Below are 24546 nucleotides of genomic sequence, written 5' to 3' on the forward strand. Positions count from 1 at the left end.
TCATAGGACCCAAGACACGGCCATTGACTCCCAGCCTCATGGTAATGCATAAAAAACACACTGCAATGCTACATAACAGTATAACCATTTTATTTTGAAGTCCATTATCTAAACATGTGATGATGAATCATGCTATGTATCAGTACACCTGGGTCAAAACAAATCTTTAATGTAATGCAAAGCTAGAGGTACATTTTCAAATACCAATCTGGCTGGGAGGGGGTGGGGGGTGGGGGGGAGGGAGTGCCTACTGACACAGCATTAGATATAGTATTGGTTTACTGTAAAAGCATAAAATGTATTGCCTGGTAAGTTAACTACTTAGCAGATGTCAAGATTTAAGAGCAATTAACCACAGTACATAACCTCTGGTATGGCAGCCTCTATAAACACTGAGTCTCAACCACAAAAGAAAACATTCTTCATGGCTTTATGAAGTTGAAATGGTCTATTTATGTCTTGTGTGTATATATTCATGTATGTCACTATAGATAAATGGAAAAACAACAGTCAACCTCCTCATCACACAGGTGCTGGTTCACTTGTCTTGTTCTGAAAGTTTTCTGTTTATTGTGGAGACTCTCACCTCCTTAGACCGCAGATGTGCCTTGGTTAGCCAGCGCTATGGAGGCAGGAAGTCAGCACTGGTCGTTTTAATTGTTTCCTCAATGTCACTGGCATGTTGCATAATATCCCGTATTGCTTTACGATTTCACCACCACCCCTTCAAGCAACAGAGCTGCCCCCTTGTCCTTGCCAAAGCTTTATCGTCCTTCCATCTTAACAACATATTCATATCATTCTCTCTTTCTTTAAGACTTTTAAATGCTAGCCCTGTTTCTCTGCAACTCTTTTGAACAATATAATGAGTATTTCACAGTTACTGTGCAGAGACAATGACCAAAATAGTTGAAGCCTGTGCACTCCTAGTGCCCCCCTGCATTGCCTGCTGTGCCCTAGGGTGGGGCACCTGACCTCCAGGGTGGTGGTGGATATCAAATTAACTGTCTGGTAATATGGGAGCCACTAACTAAATGCTATAATTCAAACTTGTCACACAGACAAATTGAAACAAAATGCCAATGAAAATCAAATTTGTAAGTCCATCTAAATTAATTATTTTGGAGTTCAAGATAATTCAAACTTTCCTAGTTTCTTAGATGCCTTCTTAAGGAAACTGGGTTCTTAGTTAACTGTGTTATCACCTATCTTAAAGTGATAGATTAAAACCGAAAATAGGACATATCCTGACTTCATCACAAGATCTTGGGAATTTTAATCAAGCTGATACTGACAGTCAATGCAAGCTTGCCCTTGAGCTGGTGATGACCAATTTCTTAATTGGAGCAGCTCAACTAGATTCAAATAGTACTTCAGGGAAGCAAAACAATGCTTGGTAAAAAGAGGGAGGAAATGAATATTTACATGTACATAGCAAAATGTAGAGAGGAGAATGTACTTGACTAATAATTAAATGCTATGAATATCTCTTTAATAATCTGTTTATTTGAAAAGGGCTTGGTTTCCTTCCTTCGGGAACAAAACTGGCTTTGGCAGCTTTTTCTTCTTCTTTCAATCTTGCCTGAAATTAAGAAGAAGCCATCAATATAAATATGGAAACCACACCAATGTGATTTTTTCCAAAAGAAGAAATAAAAGCCCAGTGGACAGTGAATGGTCAAGGGTCAGGCTAAATACACACTTGTTACACTGTTCCTGATAGGGTAAGATGTGTCCATGTGTCCATGAGAGTATTGTAACATTGTTCCTGATAGGGTAAGATGTCAGCTAAGTGACATTTCACCAAAGTGAACATGTTCATAATACGACACATGGCCATGTGATGTGGACAGCAACTAAAATAGAGTCTTTTCCACGGTCACGTGACTTCCGCTAAATTATCTGTGGGAACGCAAGATTTTGCGGGATTTGAAGTTTCAGGGGGAAAGTGTGGAGTGTACACGACGGACGCCATATCGAGGAGTGCTCATTTCAATCTGAATTTTCAAAGTTTCGTAACATGTTAACAAATGATTTTTTTCGAAAACACATTCATGGGAGCAGTTGGAATAAAAATTTAGCAGAAGTGCCTGATGACTTTTCAATGAAAGAACTAAAAACGTACCTCATCGACAGCAAAGATAGGACATTCGGTACTTTTGTAGTATACCCCCCACCCTGTAACTTCCTGAAACTTTCATTTTTCAAACATTTTTTTTACAGTGTCTTTTGCACCTATGTCAAAGCTGTTGAAATAAAATGTTTTTGTAATTACCTGTGGTCTTTTTATTAGTTTTAATCACGTTTAATCCACCCCATCGAAATACAATGTGAAAATTTACAATGTAACCGCAGCTTGCTGCGTTTTCGTTGGCTAACTCTACCTTATTTTATGTGAACATAGGATTGATACATTGTATACTTGGATTTCCTCTGTGAAATTATTATGAGCTACTTGTTCACATAAAATAACCTTAGGGTTAGCCAACGAAAATGCGGCAAGTTATTGACTGCGGGTGTAAATTGAAGATTCTAACTTTGTATTTCAATGGGCTGGATTAAACGTGATTTACACTAATAAAAAATCCACAGGTAATTACAAAAGCATTTTATTTCAACAGCTTTGACATGGATAAACAATAAAAAGTAAAAAACTGTTTGAAAAGTGAAAGTTACAGAAAGTTACAGGGTGAGGGGGGGGGTATACTACAAAAGTACCGAAGGCCCCTTCTACTCTTTCCCCCTGAGAAACAGTCCCGCACAAAATGGCGCGAACTGCGCATGCTCACGATTTCGTGGAAAAGACTCTATTCAATATCAATGTCACAATTTGATTCAGGAGTTTTGTAAATGGGCCAAAAAGAAAGGTAAGAAGACTAAAAGACCCATCTTACTCAGCAAAAAATCTACCAAGTGTTGGCTTCGATTTTGACACAGAACATTTTGTGAAACAGACTCTAGAAAAAAATTACTGAAGCCAATGTTGCAACACATTTAGAGCAATTTTTTTCTTTTCACAAATTCAAGTTATTTGGTGCTTTTCTGGACTTCTTAGATGTATTGTGTGTGCAGTTTCCATATTCAGTTTCTTGTATTTATATCATCAATAAACATCACTGCATTGATCTGCATCTCTTGTATACTCAAATATGTTTATCAACAAGGGTCAGATATCCCACACATAACCCAGTCCATTTTGTTAGTGACACTGGCCCTAATAGTATCAATATTGGATTGTGTTAGAGAAGACACTGGATGAGATACTGTCACATCAGGATTGAGACAGGGGTGGAGAAATTGTAGGTATATATTTGAACTTGGCCTTCACTTTACACCATAAAACCTCCAACCAAATCAGTGTTTCTTAATGAATTTTAAATAAAAATGAGCACAGGAACAATGGAAGAAATAAAATATCTAAAAACATGTAAAAAAAAAGTCCAATAACTTCTGTTAAAATGGTACAATAGTGCTGATTTTTCAATCATGACAGGGTTCAAATCCTCAAAGTATTTTAAAAGAGGTACAAACTATCAGGCAAAGGTTTAAAACATACCTGGTGCTAATATGAACTCACCCCAGTCTGGGGTAGTGCTGACTTGTTTAAGCCAAATTGTAACCATTTTGATAACAAATTGACAAAAATGTGGTGATTTGGCTAAGCAAAAAAAATTGCTAGCGTTACCCCAGCCAGTTATTAGAATATACACAAGCACTTTGTCTCTATACACACACACACACACAAACACACACACAGTGACACATACATACACACCGAGACGCACATGCACACACACATACACAGTGACACACACATACCTACAGTACAGACATGCACAAACACACTGTAACACACTTATCGAGATGCATGCGCGCACACACACACACCGAGATGCACGTGCACACACACATACACACACAGTGACACACACTGTACATAACACACACCCACATACACACTGTAACACACATACACTGTAACACCCACCCACCCACTGTAACACACATACACTGTAACACACACCCACCCACTGTAACACACACACACATACTGTAACACACACACAGACACACCCACCCACTGTAACACACCCACCCACTGTAACACACACACACACATACTGTAACACACACACAGACACACCCACCCACTGTAACACACCCACCCACTGTAACACACACACACACACACACTGTAACACACACACACCCACACAGACACACACACCCACTGTAACACACCCACCCACTGTAACACACACACACACACTGTAACACACACACGCCCACACAGACACACACACCCACTGTAACACACCCACCCACTGTAACACCCACCCACCCACTGTAACACACACACACACACACACAGACACACCCACCCACTGTAACACACACACACACCCACTGTAACACACACACTGTAATACACACACTGTAACACACACCCACCCACTGTAACACACCCACCCACATACACACACCCAGTGTAACACCCACCCACCCACCCACCCAGTGTAACACACACACACCCACATACACACCCACTGTAACACCCACCCACCCACCCACCGTAACACACTGTAATACACACACACACACACTGTAACACACACACACATACACACACTGTAACACACACACACTGTAACACACACACTGTAATACACACACACTGTAACACACACACATACACACACTGTAACACACACACACACACACACACTCAAACTGACCACTCTTCATTTTTATGTAAGGTTGTTCAACTTACCTTTTCTACTTTGATACAATCACTGTATGCAAAGATGACTTTCTGACAGGGACTATCAGAAAAGTCGTGCAGTTTCCAGCAATCTAGCATGTCCGTCAGCTCCCTTAGGCAAGGCCTCCCTGGAGAATTTTAAAATGTAATGGAGACTACATAAAAAAACTCCAATCAGGCAAAAAAGACAGAAAACAACACCAATCAGATTTTGTCTTTAAAATGTAATAAAAAATACAGGAAAAATCACCAATCAGATGAAGTCTTTCAACTGTGATTAAGACAGAAAACATCAACAGTCAGATTGATTTAGTCTTTAAATTGTGATGAATAAGACATGAAATTATTCTTTCAAATGTGATGTAGAAGACCCAAAGCATAAACAGATTCTATTGTAGCAGCTTCAAACCATTATTCTGTGGGTAAAATAATGATTTCTAATCTTTAGATACTATTTTTGGCTCTGATATTGCTACTGAATGATTTTAAATGGCCGATATCAGCAGGATAACTGTCCAGAGGATAACAATTTCATGCAGTGAAGTATTAGCCAAAGGATAGCGCTATCCAGTGTAGATGAAACTGGGCCCAGCAAATCCATTACACAAAGACATAGCTGTATTTTTTTTTTTTTTTTTTGCTGGCTATGGGCCTGCATGCTAATAATGATAAGAATGTTATCATTAAAGTGGGTTCCAGGGATTGACAGTAACTTTTTTCACTTGGTTGCTACTGAATGTAACCAGGTCCAGTGGTTTGGTTGCTGTTCCAGATTTAAAAGAAAAAAATGAAGAGGAGTCTTAGGCTTCATTCACATGCAATGTCTATTTTCTAAATTCTATTTTCTATTTGCGGTATGTCTTATGATCACGGTCTGTGGCCTGAATATCCCGCGGCGTAATTACTGGCAGCGCGAGCCAGTTACTATAAGTTACTATAAGTAACTGGCTCGCGCTGCCAGTAATTACGCGGTGGGATATTCAGGGCACAGACCGTGATCATAAGATAGCGCGAATAGAAAATAGAATTTAGAAAATAGACATTGCATGTGAATGAAGCCTTAGCAAGCATACAATGAAATACTTTGTACCTTTTAACTGAAACTCCAGGTTCAAAAAGAATTTCAAATAGGAGGTTATGCCAGCTTCACTTTTTTTTTTTTTTTTTTTTTTTTTTTACAAAAAGAGACTACAGAAAACTTGAACATTATCACAACTAGTCAGCAGAGACAGGGTATGTAGATCAAGCCTGGTTAATTGATTATGAAAGGCGTCACACGCATCCATTTGCATAGCCATTTATATAAACATTATAATCACTAATATAGTTACTTATTTGTTTGTGCTATGTTATAGTTAACAGTGCCGTCATGAATTGTACCTTGCATCATTGCATGTGAAGGTGTTTATCAATAAAGTATCTGAATCTGAATCACTACACGGCGAAACTGCTGCTACCCAACTTCCAAGTTGGAGAATGTATTTAGTATTCTTATCAAACTGCACATTTCTTTTGTATACTTACCTTTTTTAATCTGTTTTTCTGATATTTCATTAACTTGTTTTACATCATCACCGGTCGCTAATATCTTTTGGCGTTTATGTTGATAAGGATGTTTGATATGTCTACGGACTCTGCTGACAAAATTAAGCTCCGTTAACCTCGGCATTGTGAATTAGGTACCCACAGCTGTTTGTCGTAAAATGCGATAAAGTGTACCGTGTATCTTGTATGGCATCGACCAAGATATCAAAAATGCAAGAAAATGTTTGTTCGTTTGATTTTAAATTTGAAATGTATCAAACATACAATCTCTTATTAATATGTATATATATGAGCCAGGATGCTGGGTGCGACAGCTACAAGTGGGTACGTCGACCAAGGATGGAGAGCTCCTTGAAACACCGGCGCGAACGTTCACAGAAAAGGCGACAGCTTCTCGCGCAACAGGTAGGTTTTAATGCTCTGAACAGTAAAGTGTTTGTATCTTGACAGTCCCAGTAGTTCTGTTCGTGAAATATAGTTTATTTGTGGTAGAAGTTTTTTTGTCAACCGCCTTTACAAATCGCATTCACTGCACGGGCACGATGAATTTACTTGGCAATTAACACAGAAATTTATCTGTTCATGTGCACAGTGGTTCTGACTTAGAAATGGACTGGGTGATTTATTTAAACTAATCAAAATTCTGGTTTGGCTAAAGTTGGACACTTAAATGCCACTGAAATCTGTTCAGATCCACACGCCATTTATTGTTGTATTTCAGCTGGGAGTTACAAGCACCAAACAGCTAAGCACAGTTCTAGGCAGCAAGGAAGAGTACAAAGAAGAAAGTAGAATAGAAAGGTATTATAATGGTTACCAACCTATTTGACAATATATGGATCTATTGCATATTTTTTTATTGAGTAGAGAAAAGGGTCAGTAAAGAGATGGATTCCACGATAGGATGCTCATATTTTTCTTATAATAATATTGAAATATATGTGATAAGTGCCCTTATAAACGCTATGAAACAAAATGTGCACATTTTGTAAGAAGTAATTGTATGAAAGAATTTGAATAATGAACATTGTAATGAAATACCCAGTATATTCCCATATTATTTAAAGAAATCTGCAAAAGAATGTGTCTGTCATTTGTCTCTGTATATAGATGGGATTTAAGAATATCATCAAATTGCCAAATAGTTTCTGCATCACTGCAGAACAGTACGTGAGAGAGTTGTCTGTATTACCCCTGAAAATAGTGGAATCTGAAGCTTGCAATCTTCCTGTTTCAGTCCTGCACTCCCAGATGGCAATGCAGCAGGGAAATCCAACTTTCCTTTAGGAAAAGAACCAGAGAGTTTGCCAGTTCAAGAACAGGAGAAAGAGGTAACTATGGCTGGAGATATATATTTATTTTCTGAGTTTGTAGAAGTATAGCCCCTGCGACACTATTCAGTATGCCAGTTATGTACCAGACTCAAACTTACAGGACCACTAATCCTCAACAAGTCGTAAGTGAAGATATCTAAACAAATGTTCATCTTTTAATGAGTAGATCAAGTTGGTAAAAAAAATTTCTTTTTGATAAATAATATTTTTAAAAACATTGTTTGCAGACAAAAATGGTTCGATCATGATATTCATTTTATTGATAAGATTTTCACAGTTTGAATGGGATTTTTTAAACAGGGAGAAGAAGAATATGAAGAAATTTATACAGGTTCCAGCACTTTTCTGAAGGTATGTTCTGGTTTTCACCAGTTGTTTTCTAGTAGATGTCTTAATTTGTTGTGGAGGCAGGAAAATCAGCATTACAGAAACTACTTTTAGCATGAATTTTAAAAAGTAAAGACAGGAAAACAAGTGGTATTGGTTTACCATTCTCTGTGTTCTACGCAATGTTTGGTTATACCTTCACTCTGCCTCCTCCTGAGAAATATAGTTGTCTGTATGGTGATAATTTCCCACCAACCAGTTGTAATTTATTGTTGTTATTATTTGTTTATTTTTTTTTATCTAGAATTGATTGTTTTTTCTTAACAAACGTTTTAGGTATTTACTGTAAGAGCTTTTATATGAGAATCCATATGTTTTATCTAGAATACTCATAAATTTTTTGCCGTAAAGCTCTAATTTTTCATTTATCTGTTCCTAATAATTGATTTCTTAGGCAATTGTTTTATGTATATGTATATGTAAAATCTTCTGAACATGTTACAGTGGATTTTAGACTCAAAATAAATTTATTATTATTATTATAAGGGAAAACAGATTAATATCACAATCATCCATTGTTTTTTAGGGGACTCAGAGTGCTAACCCTCACAATGATTACTGTCAGCATCATGTGGACACAGGGGAGAGACCACAAAACTTCATCAGAGATGTGGGTAAGATGCAATTTGTTTTCTATTAGTGTGAATCCTAATTGTTTGGTTCCCACATTTTAGCAGTATTTGGGCATTCATTTTTTTAAAGTTGAAATTGAATCTCATTAGGAAATTTGCTTCTTTCAAAGAAAGAGGATGGAATAAAAAGCTTCTGTCAGATAATCATTTTATGTTTTGTTATTGTGTGATAATTTTAGTTAAATATGATATTGTAAAATTTTCAATTTTGCAAATGTAAGCCGTAAAAGAAACTTAAAAAAATTCAGGTCTAGCAAATCGGTTTGAAGAGTACCCAAAGCTGAGGGAGCTGATACGACTGAAGGATGAGCTCATTGCGTCCACTGCCACACCTCCTATGTAGGTTTGAGGAAACTGAAATTACCGAAGTTCAGATAAACTTGGCAATTTCATAATTATGCAGTAAAAGTGTGTGATATAAACGTATGTGACTGGAAAAACATCATATAATCAGATTATTATTATTTTTCATTTCCAATGAACATTTCATGTGTTTGTAAATGCCTGTGCTGTGCAATGACACTTACGTAATATGCCCTTTGCTCCTGACTATAACTATATTAATATAATAGACATTCCTGTATGTTAAGGTATATGAACACAGACCTGGAGTCACTCTACCTTGGTGACTTAGACTGTAAGTTTGATGTGATCTACGTGGAACCCCCACTGGAGGAGTACCAGAGAACACACGGCGTAGTCTTTGACAAGTACTGGACGTGGCAGGAGGTGGAGCATTTAACGCCTTTCACACGGCGCAGTACAGTTTTCTGGAACACACCATTCATAAGTCTCAGTGTACCAAACATAATTAGCCTGGTTAACTGGCCATGTTGACATATGAAGATTCTTTTAGGTGGCTTTATCATGTAAAAACCAGGCCACTAAGTTGTCAGTCTATCACATTGGTGGCATACATAAGACTGTACTGCTCAGTGTACAAAAGGCACTTGATACATTCCCAGAAAAAAAAAATCACTTTTTGTGAAACCCAAGTGAAAGTAATAATTTGAAAAATGTCATTTTTCTGTGAAATAGTGAAGGCCATCAAGGATACATTGTCAGATGAAATCCCTACTGTTGAACAAGTGGTATCAAGATGGCAGTACAGTGTAGTTTTTTATTGTTATTTCAGATAGAGAGTCTAGAGATAGAAAAGATATCAGCACAGAGGTCGTTCATCTGGATGTGGGTGGGATCCAGTGAAGGATTAGATGCAGGAAGACGGGTAAGATAGGTCACTAGGACTGGGTTCCCATGCTTAGATTGATCTAACAGGATTGATCCATCTCCAAGACTTTCTCCTTAAATTGCTTTCAGCTTATTCGGTTAAGATGTCTGGCAAGCCTACTGAAGCTGCTAAATGATAGTTAATTACCCCCTAGCGGCTTCAGTAAGCATGACAGACATTTAAGCTGCTTAAGTTAATAGCAATTTTGCGAGAATCCCCTCAGAGATAGATTGATCCACAGTCAGTATGATAGGTCTGGGTATGTTCCCTAGAGCTCCACATTTCAGTGGTAGTGAACAGTTATGTTCATAAAAATGATTCAAGTTCTGTGTGATCTTAGTTAATGTTTTTCAGTATGAAACAAGATCAGTTATATTGACATTTATTCAGGTGACATACTTTCCATTGTACTTGTCAGTGTCTCAGAAAGTGGGGTTTCCGCCGTTGCGAGGACATCTGCTGGATTAAGACCAACATTAAAAATCCTGGACACAACAAGAATTTGGAACCAAAAGCAATATTTCAACGAACAAAGGTACATGATGCATTCATCAGAATCGGGCTGTTTTAACAAGAAATTACAAAGTTTTTATAACTTGAATTAAATTTGTTATATAAAACTTTGTAGCTTCTAGTTTTATAAAACTTTGGTATATTTTCACAAGTTACTTTCAATATGGAAGTTGTTTTTAAAAAACATCATCTGGTCCTATAGTAAAGATGGTTAATATTAATTAGTTGTGTCCAGTATATGTCTGGCCTGTTTCACTGTATATAGGAGATACACCACATGTGGGTCTGTTTTTCTTGACATCTACTGTGGTACTTCAAGTCTCCATAAAGTACTTAATGTCTACAAAGTACTTAAAGCCTCCATATTGTTTGTCATTCTCAGGAGCACTGCCTGATGGGAATCAAAGGTACAGTTCGCCGCAGCACTGATGGAGACTTCATCCACGCCAATGTGGACATTGACCTAATCATTGATGAGGAACCCGAGTATGGCAGCAAGGAGAAACCTGTGGAGATCTTCCACATGATGGAACACTTCTGTATGGGGAGACGGCGTATCCATGTCTTTGGCAGAGACAGCACTATACGTCCAGGCTGGCTTACCATAGGCCCAGATGTCTCCAGCAGTAACTTTGATGCAGAACTTTACAACAGTTATTTCAACAAAGAGCCCAATGGCCACTTGACTGGGTGTTCAGAGGAGATAGACAGACTGAGACCAAAGTCTCCCACACCTAAAGCAAAGGCTGGGGGTGGTCAGGCCCCACCCAGGGGTGGCATGGTGAGAGGGGGAATGTCCAGGGGTGGGGGGCCTTCAAGGGGTAGAGGTGAGCCTGGCTGGAGGGGGAGAGGGGGGACCACCAGGGGAGGGTTTGTCCCCAGGGGGCGTGGAGGTCCCAGACCAGGACCTCCACCAAGATGATACCTGTCCTAAGTTTATGATATTCCTGTCATTCTTAATGCTGTGGTTTTTATCATAACATTATAATGCTGTACTGTTTTTTTTTTTTTTTTTAGATAAACTTTTATATTAGCTGCAAGGTTAAGCTTCCTCAATATTTTTTCAACCTTCAGTTCAAAGATGTAAGTCAAGAATTTCATGAAATTAGGATAGAAATGTCATTATGTGAAAATATTAACACAGCATTTCATAACTATAACATTGTGATAGCTTATTAATTTGTGTCAGCAGCCATGCACATAATGAATCAGTTTCATTGAAATGAATTTAAAAAATTTTGCATATAAACTGCAAATGTGCAGAGGTGTTAAGTTTTTTTAATAAGTGAATAATTGTCAATGTACAGTGTAGAACATTTTCAAGTCAAGTGATCATATCAATACCCAGATCTAAAATTATCATTAAAACTGTAAAACCCTAGTGTTCTCTCTAAACAAATTTCGCCTTGTATTAGCCATTCTGACTGGAGCATGTAATATCAGGTTAATACATTTTAATGAGTACCTATGTTTATAGGGTACATTGAAAATATGCATATTGTACAGTAGCAACAGATCCACTGATAATTAAAACAAACATTTTTATCACTTAAGTTTTATTTTGTATAATATCAACCCTACTGCTCTAAGAACCAGTCCAATGGACTCTTGTCAAACCAAACAAAATGTAACTTTGAGGCATCCTGGTCTTCCAAACAAATAGTACAATGTCTTGTGTGGTTTAAAAAGCCAGATTTTATAATTGGTCCAATTTGTTACAAGATAAATACATCAAAATAAGTCGTCTACAAATGGAACAGTTATCGTGTTGCCAACTGCCGCTAGTGTGGGTTTTCTTTTCAATAGGGACTTTGCAGTCTGAAATTTAAAATAAAAAAGCAATAATTTTAATGTGGAGTTCCACAGCAAATTTCTTGATAAAATTCACAAACTGGAGTTCACCCATTGATGTCTTAGAGGCCTGATGAAATTCAATCATATTACTCTATATTTTCCAAGCACCAACAGAAATGAAAAAAGGTTTCATAATAAAATGGGTATTTTTTCACAAAGTTTCTGGTCATCAAAATACACATACCTCATTGACTTGTTCTACAGTGACTTTATCAATGGCTTCTAGGGCACCTTGCAGTGTTGGAGCAGGTAGGTTATTTTCTGCATGATCTGTGACCATGGTTGCAAAACTTCTGGCGTTCTCTTGCTTAATAATAGTGTCCATCTTTAGGCTTGCTCTGAAATAACCCACTTTTCTTGTTAACATGCTTTTTACAGGTTTCACCTAAGCTTCAGATACATCTTTTCAAATATTTCATAAAAATTTTTTAATGAAGCTGCACATGTTATCATTTTTACATGTTGCATTCAAATATTTGTGTGGAGAAGACAGGAAAGAAATAGTTTCAGACACCACATACCACTTCATTTGCAATCTCTCAGGTCTCGTTTCCTATAAATTTATCATTCTACGTAGAGTGCTCTAACCCTACAAGGACTCTCGCTGAATGCAATCAGATTAACAGAACTCCTCTTGTTTCTTGTTTTTCTGTTTGCAATGTATTTGTATAATCACCAGCTTTTCTGTATTCTTCTCAACCCCAGGAGCTGTCTTGAAAATCCGTTAATCTCATTGCTTTCAGTGAGAGTCTCCGTGGATTAAAGGGATAATAACTCTTCGTTTCGGCCAAAAAATGCATTTTCCTGGAGTAAACAACAATTTTCCCATACTTACCAATGGTTAATGAATCCATTTTTACATTCAAAGTTAGTCCCTGGTTTTTTTCTAAAAAGTTTGGTTTTTTGTTAAGATCTCTTAAGAGATTTTAACAGAGTATAGCCATCAATGGAGGTCACGTGGTCTAAAGACAAGCTCAGATACCAGAATAATAGCTATAACTGCCGTTTTTGTGGTAAAACAGAATATATTATATTTCTGTGAGTTATTCACAAGTTTCTATTGAGAAATATAGATCTCATACGAAGAGTTATTATCCCTTTAATCTATGTAGAACAACAGTTTCATAGGGAATGGGCCTTTAGTATTCCAAATCTTATCTTCACTTACTTTGCTCTTGCTACCTCTTCACTACTGGCTCCTTTAGAACAGAGAGACTTCATCTCTGCTGCAGCAGCCTCTAACACCTGGAAGAAATGGACAATGCTGAAACTGCCACTCATATAGAGACATGCCAAGAGATTACAGGGATGACAACTGTTCATTTCGGCCCAAAAATGGGTTTTCCTGGAGTAAGCGACTTTTCCCCCAAAACTAACCAATAGAATCCAATCCTGCATTCAAAGTTTGTCCTTGTTTTTTTTTTTTTCTTTCCTAAAAATTTTGATTTTTTGTAATAATCTATTAAGAGATGATTACAGAGAGTAGCTATCTCCATCTATGGAGGTTACGTGGTCTGATGGCAAGCACAGATTCCAGAATAATTGTGATAACCACTGTTTAGGTGGTAAAATAGAATTTATAATATATCTTTACGAGTTGGTTACATTGTATTTACTGTGACACATGGATCTCGTCCAAGGAATTGTTATCTGTTAAACTCATTTTTTGTCTACCACCCCTGTGCTCTCCCCTGGTATTATCTGACTTATTTTCCTTCTAACTACATCCATGTTATCCACAGGTGGCGCTCTTTCAGCAAGACTACTTATCAGATAGAGAGAAGTGTATACTTACTACTCCAGCATCCTCAGCATTGGCCACTACACTAAACCCAAATAGCCCTGAATCTGAGTAATTGAAGTTCACATTACCACACTGAAAAAAAAAAAAAAAAACATCACAATGATTGAATACAATCCTTTCTTTCAAATTCTAAATAATATCCAGATTTTCAGCTGTATTAAAACAGGCACTCAATCTGCGAATGTTCCACAAGTTTTTTTTTCTTTTTTTTCTTTCTTTCTTTTTTTTGATATGTTATTTACAGAATATAGGAAGTATGCACCTTTAACACCAACAGTTTTCAAACATTTCACCTTCTTTTAAAACTGTTGCTCCACTGCAGTCTATCATGCCAGCATCATACAGTATAATTCTGTATCTGTGATCTTACATAGCAATGTGTGTGTAAGTGTGTGTGTGCGCAAGCGCGCATGTGTGTGAATACAAGCTATGCACTAGTTACCATAAAGTTGTCATTCACTGCCTTAGCAATGGCTGCAGGAAGCCTGCCTCCAGGGCTGGTGTACTTCATCGCAGGCTCTCTATACAAGATCTTCTGCAGGACACCCAATGGTAGTGCTTCCTTGCTGCCAATGCTGGAATTGAAGCATGCTGTTATAGCTTCATCCTTCAAGTTGAAACAATTTCAGGATTTGCACAATTTTTAAGTCAAACTGCATAATTTCTACACTGACAAAAAGTTTTCTTTCAATCACGGAGGCACGGAGTGTGTTAACCTATATTTGACAAATGATGCAGCCTACCAAAATTCCTTATTATCTTACTGTGACTATTCTTCATAATGATTTTCTGATGCCTGTTTTGTTTAATTATCATGAGAAATTTCTCCTCACATCTGTGTCAGTGTAAAGTAGCAAATAAAGTGGACGAGTTGAGATATGAAGTAGTGACCTCATTAGTCTTACCTGGCGCCCTCTACTGCTACTGCTGCATAAGCATGATCTCCCACCACAGAATTCATTAGAGTGCCTGGAAAATATCAAACTATTGGTTTAGAGTTGATTAGAGTGCCTGGAAAATATCAAACTATTGGTTTAGAGTTGATTAAAGTGCCAGGAAAATATCAATGATATCAAACTATCAGTTTACATTTGATTAGAGTGCCTGGAAAATATCAATAATATCAAACTATTGGTGAACATATGTGATATCAAAATACTATTCATTTTTTTACCTTTCAGTGTACTCATTTTTCCTAAGCTTGAAGTGTCTAAGATTTACTTTAAGTAACTAAAAACATAAAAGTTATATAAAAATGCCTATATCTGTTGGAGGCAAGTTTTCTTACCTCCCCTATAAACTGCCTTTTTGGGAGGTGTTCCTTTGTCCCCACTATCTGTGAATTCACTGGTCATGTCTGCCAGCTGTTCCTCCAGGTCTCTCTCTGTGTTCACACACACCAGGTTAAAGTTGTTAAATGTTCTTTGAATGAAATCCAAAGCCTAGAGAGATTAAATGAATGAAATGACACAACCAGTAACCATAGACAGCTAACAGCAGGACAAATTCAAAATGGTACTAGTCCTGCTACTGCACTCCCAATTTTCAAACAAAAAATCCAAGAACAAATATCTACAGATACACACTAAAAGCGCTTCCCTTCAGTTCTTGAAATCACTCACCATTTGTTGGCCAAATTTACTGAAGTTCTCAGCAGGTGCATACACAGACTGGCCAAGAGTGTCTTTGTAAGCAGCTTGATGGAGGAGTTCAATAACTCCTTCAAAAAAAAAAAAAAAGTGTATGTATCAAAAATATGTGAAACATGACATTATAATGCAAAAACTAAAGTTTTCCACCTTGTATGTTTTTCAACAGATCTTAATTTATGTTACAAGCTTTGTGGAAGAGAAACAATTACCAGATCTAGGGTTTGTGCCATTGCTATAGAGAACAGCTCACAACCAACTTACGGATGTCTTTTCTATGGGTCAAGATGGCCAGGTCTAACTGCATGGGAGTCAGTGCGGCTCCCAAGTCCCAGCCATTGTACAGAGGCTGGAAGGTCATTGCTAACAACAGTTCGTAGGCATTTTTTCTGAAAAAGATTCAGATCATTTCAATAAATTTCATCGTGGGAAAAGTTAAACCATACCTTTACTTACCATGCTTTACAACCATACCTTAATTTGACTGAGTAGCCATAAAACATTATAACACAAAATATACTTATAAGACACGACTTAAGAAAAAAAAAAAGCACCACAGAGAACATTTTTCTGACAACTACTTACATAGAATCTTGATTTTGAAAACTGTCTATGCTGTAAATTATATGCTCTCTTGTCCCAGTCACCCTAGATAATAAAACAGAATATTAGGGAGTAGAGTATGACACCCTAACCAGGGGAGAGAAGAAACACAAAATATTACTTTCTACTATCAAAAGATTTCATTTACAGTCTGCTGAAAATGTAAATCTTTTCATACCATTTTATCATTTTATAATAAAATTTCTTCACAACTGGGTTCTGTTCATCAAATACACAATCAGAATGTATTTTTCAGTACAAAGTAGCAACAACAAACGACTGGTCCTTCTTTCCTGAGATTCCATAATGATGAACATTTTGGTATGTTATGGCCATTATAAAAATATAGTGTGGATGTGGTACTTACAAAAAGGAACATCCCGTTTCTCCTAAAGCTCTGGCATTTGCAAAGGCAGTACGCTGCCCATTGGACTGAAAGAAAAAAAATATTTTATCCATTTTATAATAGAGTGTGGGTGACACAAGGTAGAAAACAGCTGCAGGCTTCCTTTTCTTCATTTCTCTTTCCCTATTTAATATTTACTGTAAAAATCAAAGCATATACCAAGGTATCCTATAGGGGATTCTCAAACTTAAATTAATGTTGCTCTGGCAAAAAAAAAAAATAATAATAATAATAATAATAATGATAATAAAATAATAATAATAACAATAATAACACATTAATCATTACTCTCCTTGGCTTCGCACTTAGATTTGGTGTTTTATATCATCTCTAATTACATAACTCAGATCTAACAGTTTATAACTCATTAAAAGCATGATATCCCTAATATGGAAAAAGTGACATTAGGTACTTTCTTGGGGAGGGGGGTTATTATTTCTAAACACAAATCTTTGATATTCCACCATGAGAGATCTCTCCATATTAAATTACTTCTCCAGAACATAATGTGTTTTCTATTTCTTCCACATCAAGTGGCATCAGCAATAAAACAACTTGATAGGTCTTAAAAGTAACTTACTAATTCTGCTGCCCTCCTGATGAAATGCCCAATGCCCAGTTCGTCCCTCTCCTCATAGCGGGCCCCAGATGGCAGCACCAGTTGCACAGTGGACACTGCCGAATTACTCTTCACGCTAGTCACTCGGAACGCATCCCTACTGACAGTCTGGCGAAAATACATGAACTCACAGTCAAATTATTTGTATTATTTATAATTTCTGAAGTCTTCCCTGGACTTTGGCTGCATATTTTGCTAGTGGAAACACTAAAAGTGAGCAGCATGTGGGTTTTACAGTATCCCAGTTTCACTGATAAACTGTTACTTTAGAATTAGTGTTATAGAGGCAAGGTATAGATATATAAATATCTTCGTTTTGTCAACATATTTACCATTTTTCAATGTAACATTGAGCAACAGACTAAATTAACCTTAGAAGATTAATGAGTCTAAACCATATAAAATAACTGTTACAATACTACACATTAATGAAAATGAAACTTGTGTTATTATAACACTTATTTTGTAAGACTGCCACAAAACGTTTGTAATGTGGTAGCAATGAATTTTCAGATGTTATCCTACTTTTTTTTTTCAATTATAGTGCAAATTTATAAAAGAAACGGATAGGCATGAAACTGTGATGTTACTCTCAACTACCATGTCTACAGGGATGCAAGGGCTCTCATATCTCTTGTTAAACTCTCGTGTTCTCAACCATATAAATTATTAATATGACAGACTTTGACTAGCAGGGACTAGACTGACATTTTGTGAAAAAGTCTGAAAATATGGTGTGCAGGGGGCCCTTTGTGTTGATCTCAAAAATTATATTTAGGCTCAAATAAAGCCGAAAATCCGCCAATAGCCTGGAAAATCTCATTACTGTACTAGTTGTTTTTCATAAATTCTAAAACAGTTTATGGTGGTATTACTGTAACTTTGTGCCTTGTGGTTTTGAAATTTGCGAACCGATCGATGACAGCTGCCCGTCGTGCTCCAGCACACAATTAATGAAACATCACATCTTCAGTAGGTAGTTAGTACTTCATGATTACAGTTATTTATTTAAGTGTCGTAGATCGTGGCATACGTGACCAGCCGCCTACTGCCATAGACCTGCGTTACAAAGCCTAGCAAGGTCTTAGAACTCTCAACCATGAACTGATATCATAATGAACAATAAAATTTACACAACTGAAAGTGCTTTTATGAGAATCGCAATTGCCGTATTACCTGGGCTAAATTATAGGCGGTGGTAAACCTTCTTGATAACATTTTCAGCGAGACCGCCGCTGGCCGAATGTTTAAGGTCACAGACTCTTTCAAGATGGCGACTGTACAAGTCACGTGACACACCGGAAATAGCGTTTTGCGCAAGTCAACTCTGTGCGGAAGTGAAGCATAACGCATGTAGCAAGTAATATGTCAGAGTTTACAAAACTAAACAAGGTCCTCAATTTGCTCTTAGACCCAAATTTTGTTCTCAAAGATGATACATTTGAACAGAAAATACTTGACATTTTCCTGAAGAAATGCAGCTCAGGGCAAACACAAGGTGCTGACTATAGATATAGTTACTTTTTGGTTTTGTTTACCATTCATTTCAGGGATTTTCTTTGGATGGCCGGGGAGGGAGCAAAATTGGCACTTTTGAAGTATTTTTCCCACCATATACCTATTTGACATTCAATGTATTTTCTAAATTAATTTGTGTGTTGATTTTGATCAATTTCTCTGCCACTCATTTAAATAAGTTTGGCAATTCATAAGCTAAAGTTTTGTTTACATGAAACTTTTTGCCTTCAAAATATGAAAGCCACAGTTATCTTGGGGATTAAAATGTGCTGTAATTTCGAAAGCCAAAGAAATTGAAGGTTTATTTTTGAAAAAAGAAAATAAGTTAGTGGATTTTATTTAAACAGCAGAGACATTGAGCAAAGTCACCGTATAACTTAATATTGATTAGCATTAAAGATCAGAGAGTTACAAGGTGTGAGGGTGCAGTATAGAACTATAACAGCATATTTTCTATGAAATTGCAGGAGAAGACATATCAAAAATGGTGCTCGGATGTTTGCAGTCATTAGTGAAGATGGAAACCCCTGCAAATATTGGTCTGTTTATACAGATTATGGGTTGCATTGGTGCCACAGACACTGGTTTCAGAACACTTCTGGAACATGGTCTTGTTGGTGAAACACTGAAGATTGCCCACCAAGCTGATGCATGGAATGAACCAAGTACAAGATATGCAGTATTTCATGCCCTGACTACAATGGCAAACCATAGTAATGCTTGCAGTTGGATATTAGAACAAGGTGTTAGAGATCTTCTAGCTTACAATTTTCCTTTATGTTTGCATTAGGACGTGTAGGCTCCTGCATGGTGTTGACATGAACAAGAATGTGTTCTTTCAGCAAAATTTTGTCCTTTTTCACAAAGATCAATATGCTCTATTGATAACAAGTATGCTTTGAGAGATTGACAGCATAATAGCCTGGCTATGAACAGAGCCCCCAACTCCAAATCAGTTATCCAGGAAGCAGGAAGCACATTTGTATAGAACTTGTGAAAGGAAATGCAATCTCCTAAAGCAGTACATGTATAATGACTTGTGGTGACCTCTCATAGTGAACTGGTATTACTGTATCACTGAAGTATACCACTTGAATAGAAAAATGTTTAACTCAGCCTGCATCAGAAATTATAAAAATGGCACAGTAATGAATATACAATTAAGAGATGAAAACATAAAAGCAATTGACTGTTTCTTTTTATATCTTCAATTTTTGTTTTTCAGGTTATGTCGAGCTGTGTTTCAACAGTTTTCAAGATGGCAGTGTGTTTGTGGAGAGTGCTGCACGTAGGCTTTTATCTCAACTAACACAATGGAGCTACCAGAAGCAATCCACCCACCAGGTCACACATGGAGCTAATGGACTGGGTGATACTCCTCACCGTGAAGAATACACAATAGGGAACCACTTTAGTGATGGACAGAAAACAATCTGCAGTTTCATCAAAGAAAAATTTGCAGTGGGAAATTTGCATAACAACTCTGAGAAAGAATTGAGCAACACAAACTCACATCTGCCACTGCACTTCTCAGTTTTTTTAGAGACTTTATGTGATAAAAATCCTGTCACCTGCCTGTCTCTCATAAAAGATTGTTGTCTGTTGCCACTGGTATGTCAGAGTCTTCACAGCAGAGACAGGGCAGCCAGTTTAGGGGCAGTGAGGTTACTTTCTGGGCTCATGCCAGTAGGGTATGTATCTATGTATGTAGGAATGAAAGAATTCATAATTGTATGTATGTATTTATGTGCGTATTAAGACAAAGATGGGATAAAAGAAGCTTTGAAAAAATCTGACTGAATGTTGACCACAGGACCAGAATACAGGATCCCATCATTTTGGAATGTAAACCCCTGTATGAACACAGGACCCCCATGATTCTGGAATAAAAACCCCCATATGATCACATACATGTAGGACCTTTGTGATACTGGAATGTATACCCCTATTTACATGGCTAGTGACATCAGTTTAACTGGTGCAGTTTATTTCACTAGACACAGTTCTGTTCTCATAACAATCATGTGAATAACTACTGGTAGAATACAGAATATTGTTGCATTTAAAGAGATTGTACTGTTGTTATCATCAAATTGAAAATTAAAGTAAAAGTACACACTGCTCAAGGGCTAGGTTTTGTGTTTGATTGATGAAGGTCTTTTGGATTGATTTTTTTTTTTACATCTGTTGCCTTTCCAGGTTGTTAGATGATGCAGACAGTAGCTCACTGATTCTAAGTGAACCGAAGCAACTGATGTGTGAGGGCAACCCACATGTTGCTATCAAGTTATGTGAGGCCATTGTTATAAAGTGAGTTACATGTATTTATAAACAGATACCAAATGTGGAGGGGTGCGTGTGTATGTTTGGGGGGGGGGGGGGGTAGCAGGGTGCAGGTCGTAAAATATTTTGCCACTCTGATGGGGAAATGTCATATCACCTGATATTTGGTGACTGTTGTGTCAGCACCCTGCAATGGAGTGGGAAATATTTCTACTATTCCCTATCTTGGGTTGGAACACTAATTTCGAATGTTGGATGCAAAAAGGCCATAAGAATGACATCTGAATTCAGAGGTAAAGTTTAGTTTATGTGGAGTGACATGATATTGTTTACCAGACTCTGAAGCCACAGTTTTGTTTAATATACATTTAATTTCACCATGACTGAAATGAAATTGTTTTGCTGTGATATATTATGTAAGATATCCTCATCTCATTTTTACCTTTGATATTCTAGTAAGCGAGAGGAGCCCTTCCCAGATCTACTCCAGATAATTCTGCTTCCTGTTCTGGTAGTGTCTGGCAGATCACCACCAGAGGACGTGGCACAATATGGGCCACAGACCCATCTACTTATGACAAACCACACTGCTTTATCCAGACTGTTCTGTGCTTCTTTACAAGGTCTTCAAAATCTGTCACAACAGGTAGATTCAAGATTTGCTGTGCGTCATCAAGTTTAAATGTCAACTTACATTAAAACAGTTTCTGTCTTCTTAATTATTTGTTGTATTCATTGACAAGTAGATGGTCCGATACATGTATTACAAGATGTTATAAAATGATAGTCTATTAAAATGATAAAAATATTGTTTTTATTATTATTATTTTTTATTGAATTAAATTCTTTAAAATGTTTAATTTTTTTATTGTAGGGCATTACTGTAGATTGTTTTGAAGCACTGGTTTCTTGTTTACAAGAAGCTGTAAATCTCCAATCACAAGTGTCCACTACTACTGGTCATCTTGTATTGTCCACAGACAGAGTGATGGTCAGTTTGCTGAAGACAGTGAAGACCCACTGCTGTCAGTCTTACCTCCAGGGTAAGTACAACAGCCAACTTTTGTCTCATTATTCTTATAAAGATGTCAAAGTTTTGGAAGTGATTTTTACAAATCATCAGATTTAGGAAATATATTTTTGTTTAGTGTTGGAAAATTTTTGTGTCGTTTATGGATATTGCCAGTGTAATTGTACAATGTTTTCTAAATTGAAATTTGGTGAAAAAATTATGATTAGTTTAATATTGTTATTTTATTTCAGGCAATGATGAATCTAAATTTTCATGTGGTCAAATAGAAATAGCTTCACATCTGACAAAGCTCTTAGAAGACACTACAAAAAGTGTAACAGTAAGTCTTTCAATGTGGTTTTATATAGGTTAAAGGATGTTTCATATTTGTAATTGTCAATCATATTGCATAAATAGAAACTGTTGTCAGGGCAGTCAAAATTTGAATATAAGCAATTCTTGCAATCTATTTTACAAAACATCTCTTCACAGAAAATTCATGATACAATTTATGTAAAATTTAAAATTTTGCTCTACTGTACATGTAAGTAAATTCAAGTAAACATGTCCAAGTTTAAAATTATTATCTTGATTATTTCTAACCCCAGGTTGCTGTGACATGTCTTCAGTGTCTGTCCTGCTGCCTGGGTAGTGTGTTCTCAGTCCAACCTGGTCAGCTGCTGTGCTGGGCAGAGTTTTCTGAGCGTTCAGGGCACCTGCTGCAGAGATTACTGTGTGATATGAGGTGGGAGGTACGAGACTCCGCTCTCGAGATGATTGGTCAGTTACCAAACCATTCCACAGGTATGTCACAGTCTAAGAGAAGAACTGGTACAAATTTATGTAAATTTAGTGGGTACAATTTATTAATTGGTGATTAATACATAGTCTTATAGATTAAACTACAAAAAATGACAAATAAGCAAGTCTTTTATGAACCCTGATAGTGAACAATGTACAGCTGATATTAATATGATGTGTAATAGTGTTTTAAGTCTTCAAGCAAACTGAGTATCTTTTTCATGTTTGAAAAAGTTAGCTTCATCCCTTGAATGATTAATAAAGTAAAAAATACTTTGAATTGTTAATTTAATGTGTAAATGTGTTATTGCAGATGCCTGTAGAGTGTGTTCATGGATCACTCAGCATGATCTTCATGTGTTAACTTGGAGTAGCATCAAAGATGGAGAGAGCTATGTCCGTGCCAGTGGTTTGAGGGTTGTGTCTTCTCTCTCAGCTCACCATACTCTGTGGGAGGATTTGTTAGCTAAGAGCAACCTTCAAATGGTAAGTTAAATCCAGATGAAGGTGGCATGGTATTGTTTTGTCACCAGAATTATTCTGTTCTTTATCTCAGGTGATAAAAAATCAGATTCTGAGAGTGTTTTTTCATCAGTGTTAGAACTGTTTCACAGCTTTTATAGATTTACACACCGAAAGTGTGATAACACAAATAAACATGTCCGAATGAAGGCAAGAAAAAAGATGTATTTGGTGGGTGAAAAATAAAGATGGCAAATTGTTTATCAAAATTTATATATGGTCTCTCTTTATTGTCTAGGATGCTGTAGTGCTGGATGTTCTCAGCCTACTGGAGACAGATAGTGAAGCTTTTCCTCGCAGAGCAGCTGTGCAGGTGCTCTCATCCTGGTATTCTATAGCCCCAGAGACAACAAAGGCCGCCATACTGGTCTCCATGACAACAGCTATTAAAGATTTTGACTGGGAGGTGCAGGTTCTGGTGCTTGCCTTCTGGGAAAGTGTCTTTACAAAATGTTTCCAAAATGTGGACACGCCAGCCTATGCTGTGGTGGCCCCTTCTCAATCAAAGCAAAGGAGAATAGAGTTCTCTCTTGAGGCAAGGGAATTAGATATTATCAACAGATGCTGTGAGATTTTACTTTTTGCTGTGAAGGATTGTGACAGGAAAGTATGTGAAAAGGCTGCCAAAATGATAACAGAAATTATGCCAGTGTTACAATCAAAATGTCAAAATATTGCAGATGTGGAAGGTGAATATAAAAAGGGCAAAGTTAACTGTCTGATGGAATCAGTAAAAGAACTAAGAACAGTGGATGTACCAGGAATTTTACATGAAAAAAGTCAAAGCAGCGATGGTTATGCTGAGAATCTGTTCAGTATATTAGACGATATCTTAGCTTCCTGTGAAGAGCCAGATGAAGGTGCCGTGATTGACTGTTACTAATGTATTTACACTGTTAGGATTTCAGCATGCTAAATTATCGGAGAAGCCTTCCATTTTGTAATGTTTTGTTCACTGTATTAACCGCGGCACTAATTTAACTGATTAACATTATCTCTATTAAACAATTTAGTGAAATAAACAACTAAACATTACCACACTACTACACAATTTGTCAAATTATAAGCACA

At 36.9% G+C, this 24546-nt stretch overlaps 4 protein-coding genes across 4 annotated transcripts; 2 read left to right on the forward strand and 2 right to left on the reverse strand.

Annotated features, from left to right (window-relative positions):
- Positions 1 to 69: 69 nt before the first annotated feature.
- On the reverse strand, positions 70 to 6465 carry LOC106161040 (small ribosomal subunit protein mS37). Its single transcript, XM_013537872.2, has 3 exons — positions 6287 to 6465; positions 4772 to 4890; positions 70 to 1582 (listed from the first exon to the last, which is right to left on the reverse strand). Exons 1-3 carry the CDS (start codon positions 6429 to 6431, stop codon positions 1478 to 1480), a joined length of 369 nt encoding a protein of 122 aa, XP_013393326.1. The 5' UTR covers positions 6432 to 6465; the 3' UTR covers positions 70 to 1477.
- Positions 6466 to 6581: 116 nt separating this feature from the next.
- On the forward strand, positions 6582 to 11952 carry LOC106161038 (N(6)-adenosine-methyltransferase non-catalytic subunit METTL14). Its single transcript, XM_013537870.2, has 10 exons — positions 6582 to 6712; positions 7029 to 7108; positions 7545 to 7638; positions 7942 to 7992; positions 8555 to 8642; positions 8909 to 8999; positions 9251 to 9389; positions 9796 to 9888; positions 10310 to 10426; positions 10787 to 11952. The coding sequence occupies exons 1-10, from the start codon at positions 6596 to 6598 to the stop codon at positions 11324 to 11326; spliced, it is 1410 nt and encodes a 469-aa protein (XP_013393324.2). The 5' UTR covers positions 6582 to 6595; the 3' UTR covers positions 11327 to 11952.
- Positions 11853 to 18682, reverse strand: LOC106161039 (cytochrome b-c1 complex subunit 2, mitochondrial). Its single transcript, XM_013537871.2, has 13 exons — positions 18516 to 18682; positions 17301 to 17447; positions 16682 to 16746; positions 16297 to 16359; positions 15976 to 16100; positions 15685 to 15782; positions 15351 to 15504; positions 14968 to 15031; positions 14505 to 14637; positions 14054 to 14134; positions 13427 to 13503; positions 12443 to 12596; positions 11853 to 12222 (listed from the first exon to the last, which is right to left on the reverse strand). Exons 1-13 carry the CDS (start codon positions 18555 to 18557, stop codon positions 12136 to 12138), a joined length of 1290 nt encoding a protein of 429 aa, XP_013393325.2. The 5' UTR covers positions 18558 to 18682; the 3' UTR covers positions 11853 to 12135.
- LOC106160994 (integrator complex assembly factor BRAT1-like) lies at positions 18672 to 24510 on the forward strand. Its single transcript, XM_013537814.3, has 10 exons — positions 18672 to 18837; positions 19325 to 19600; positions 20083 to 20548; positions 21057 to 21167; positions 21597 to 21786; positions 22015 to 22183; positions 22404 to 22492; positions 22761 to 22956; positions 23267 to 23439; positions 23714 to 24510. Exons 1-10 carry the CDS (start codon positions 18705 to 18707, stop codon positions 24356 to 24358), a joined length of 2448 nt encoding a protein of 815 aa, XP_013393268.2. The 5' UTR covers positions 18672 to 18704; the 3' UTR covers positions 24359 to 24510.
- The last annotated feature ends 36 nt before the right edge of the window (positions 24511 to 24546 follow it).

This window comes from Lingula anatina, chromosome 2 (genome assembly GCF_051362555.1).
Source record: "Lingula anatina isolate TDL-2025a chromosome 2, LinAna3.0, whole genome shotgun sequence".
NCBI classification, from domain to species: domain Eukaryota; kingdom Metazoa; phylum Brachiopoda; class Lingulata; order Lingulida; family Lingulidae; genus Lingula; species Lingula anatina.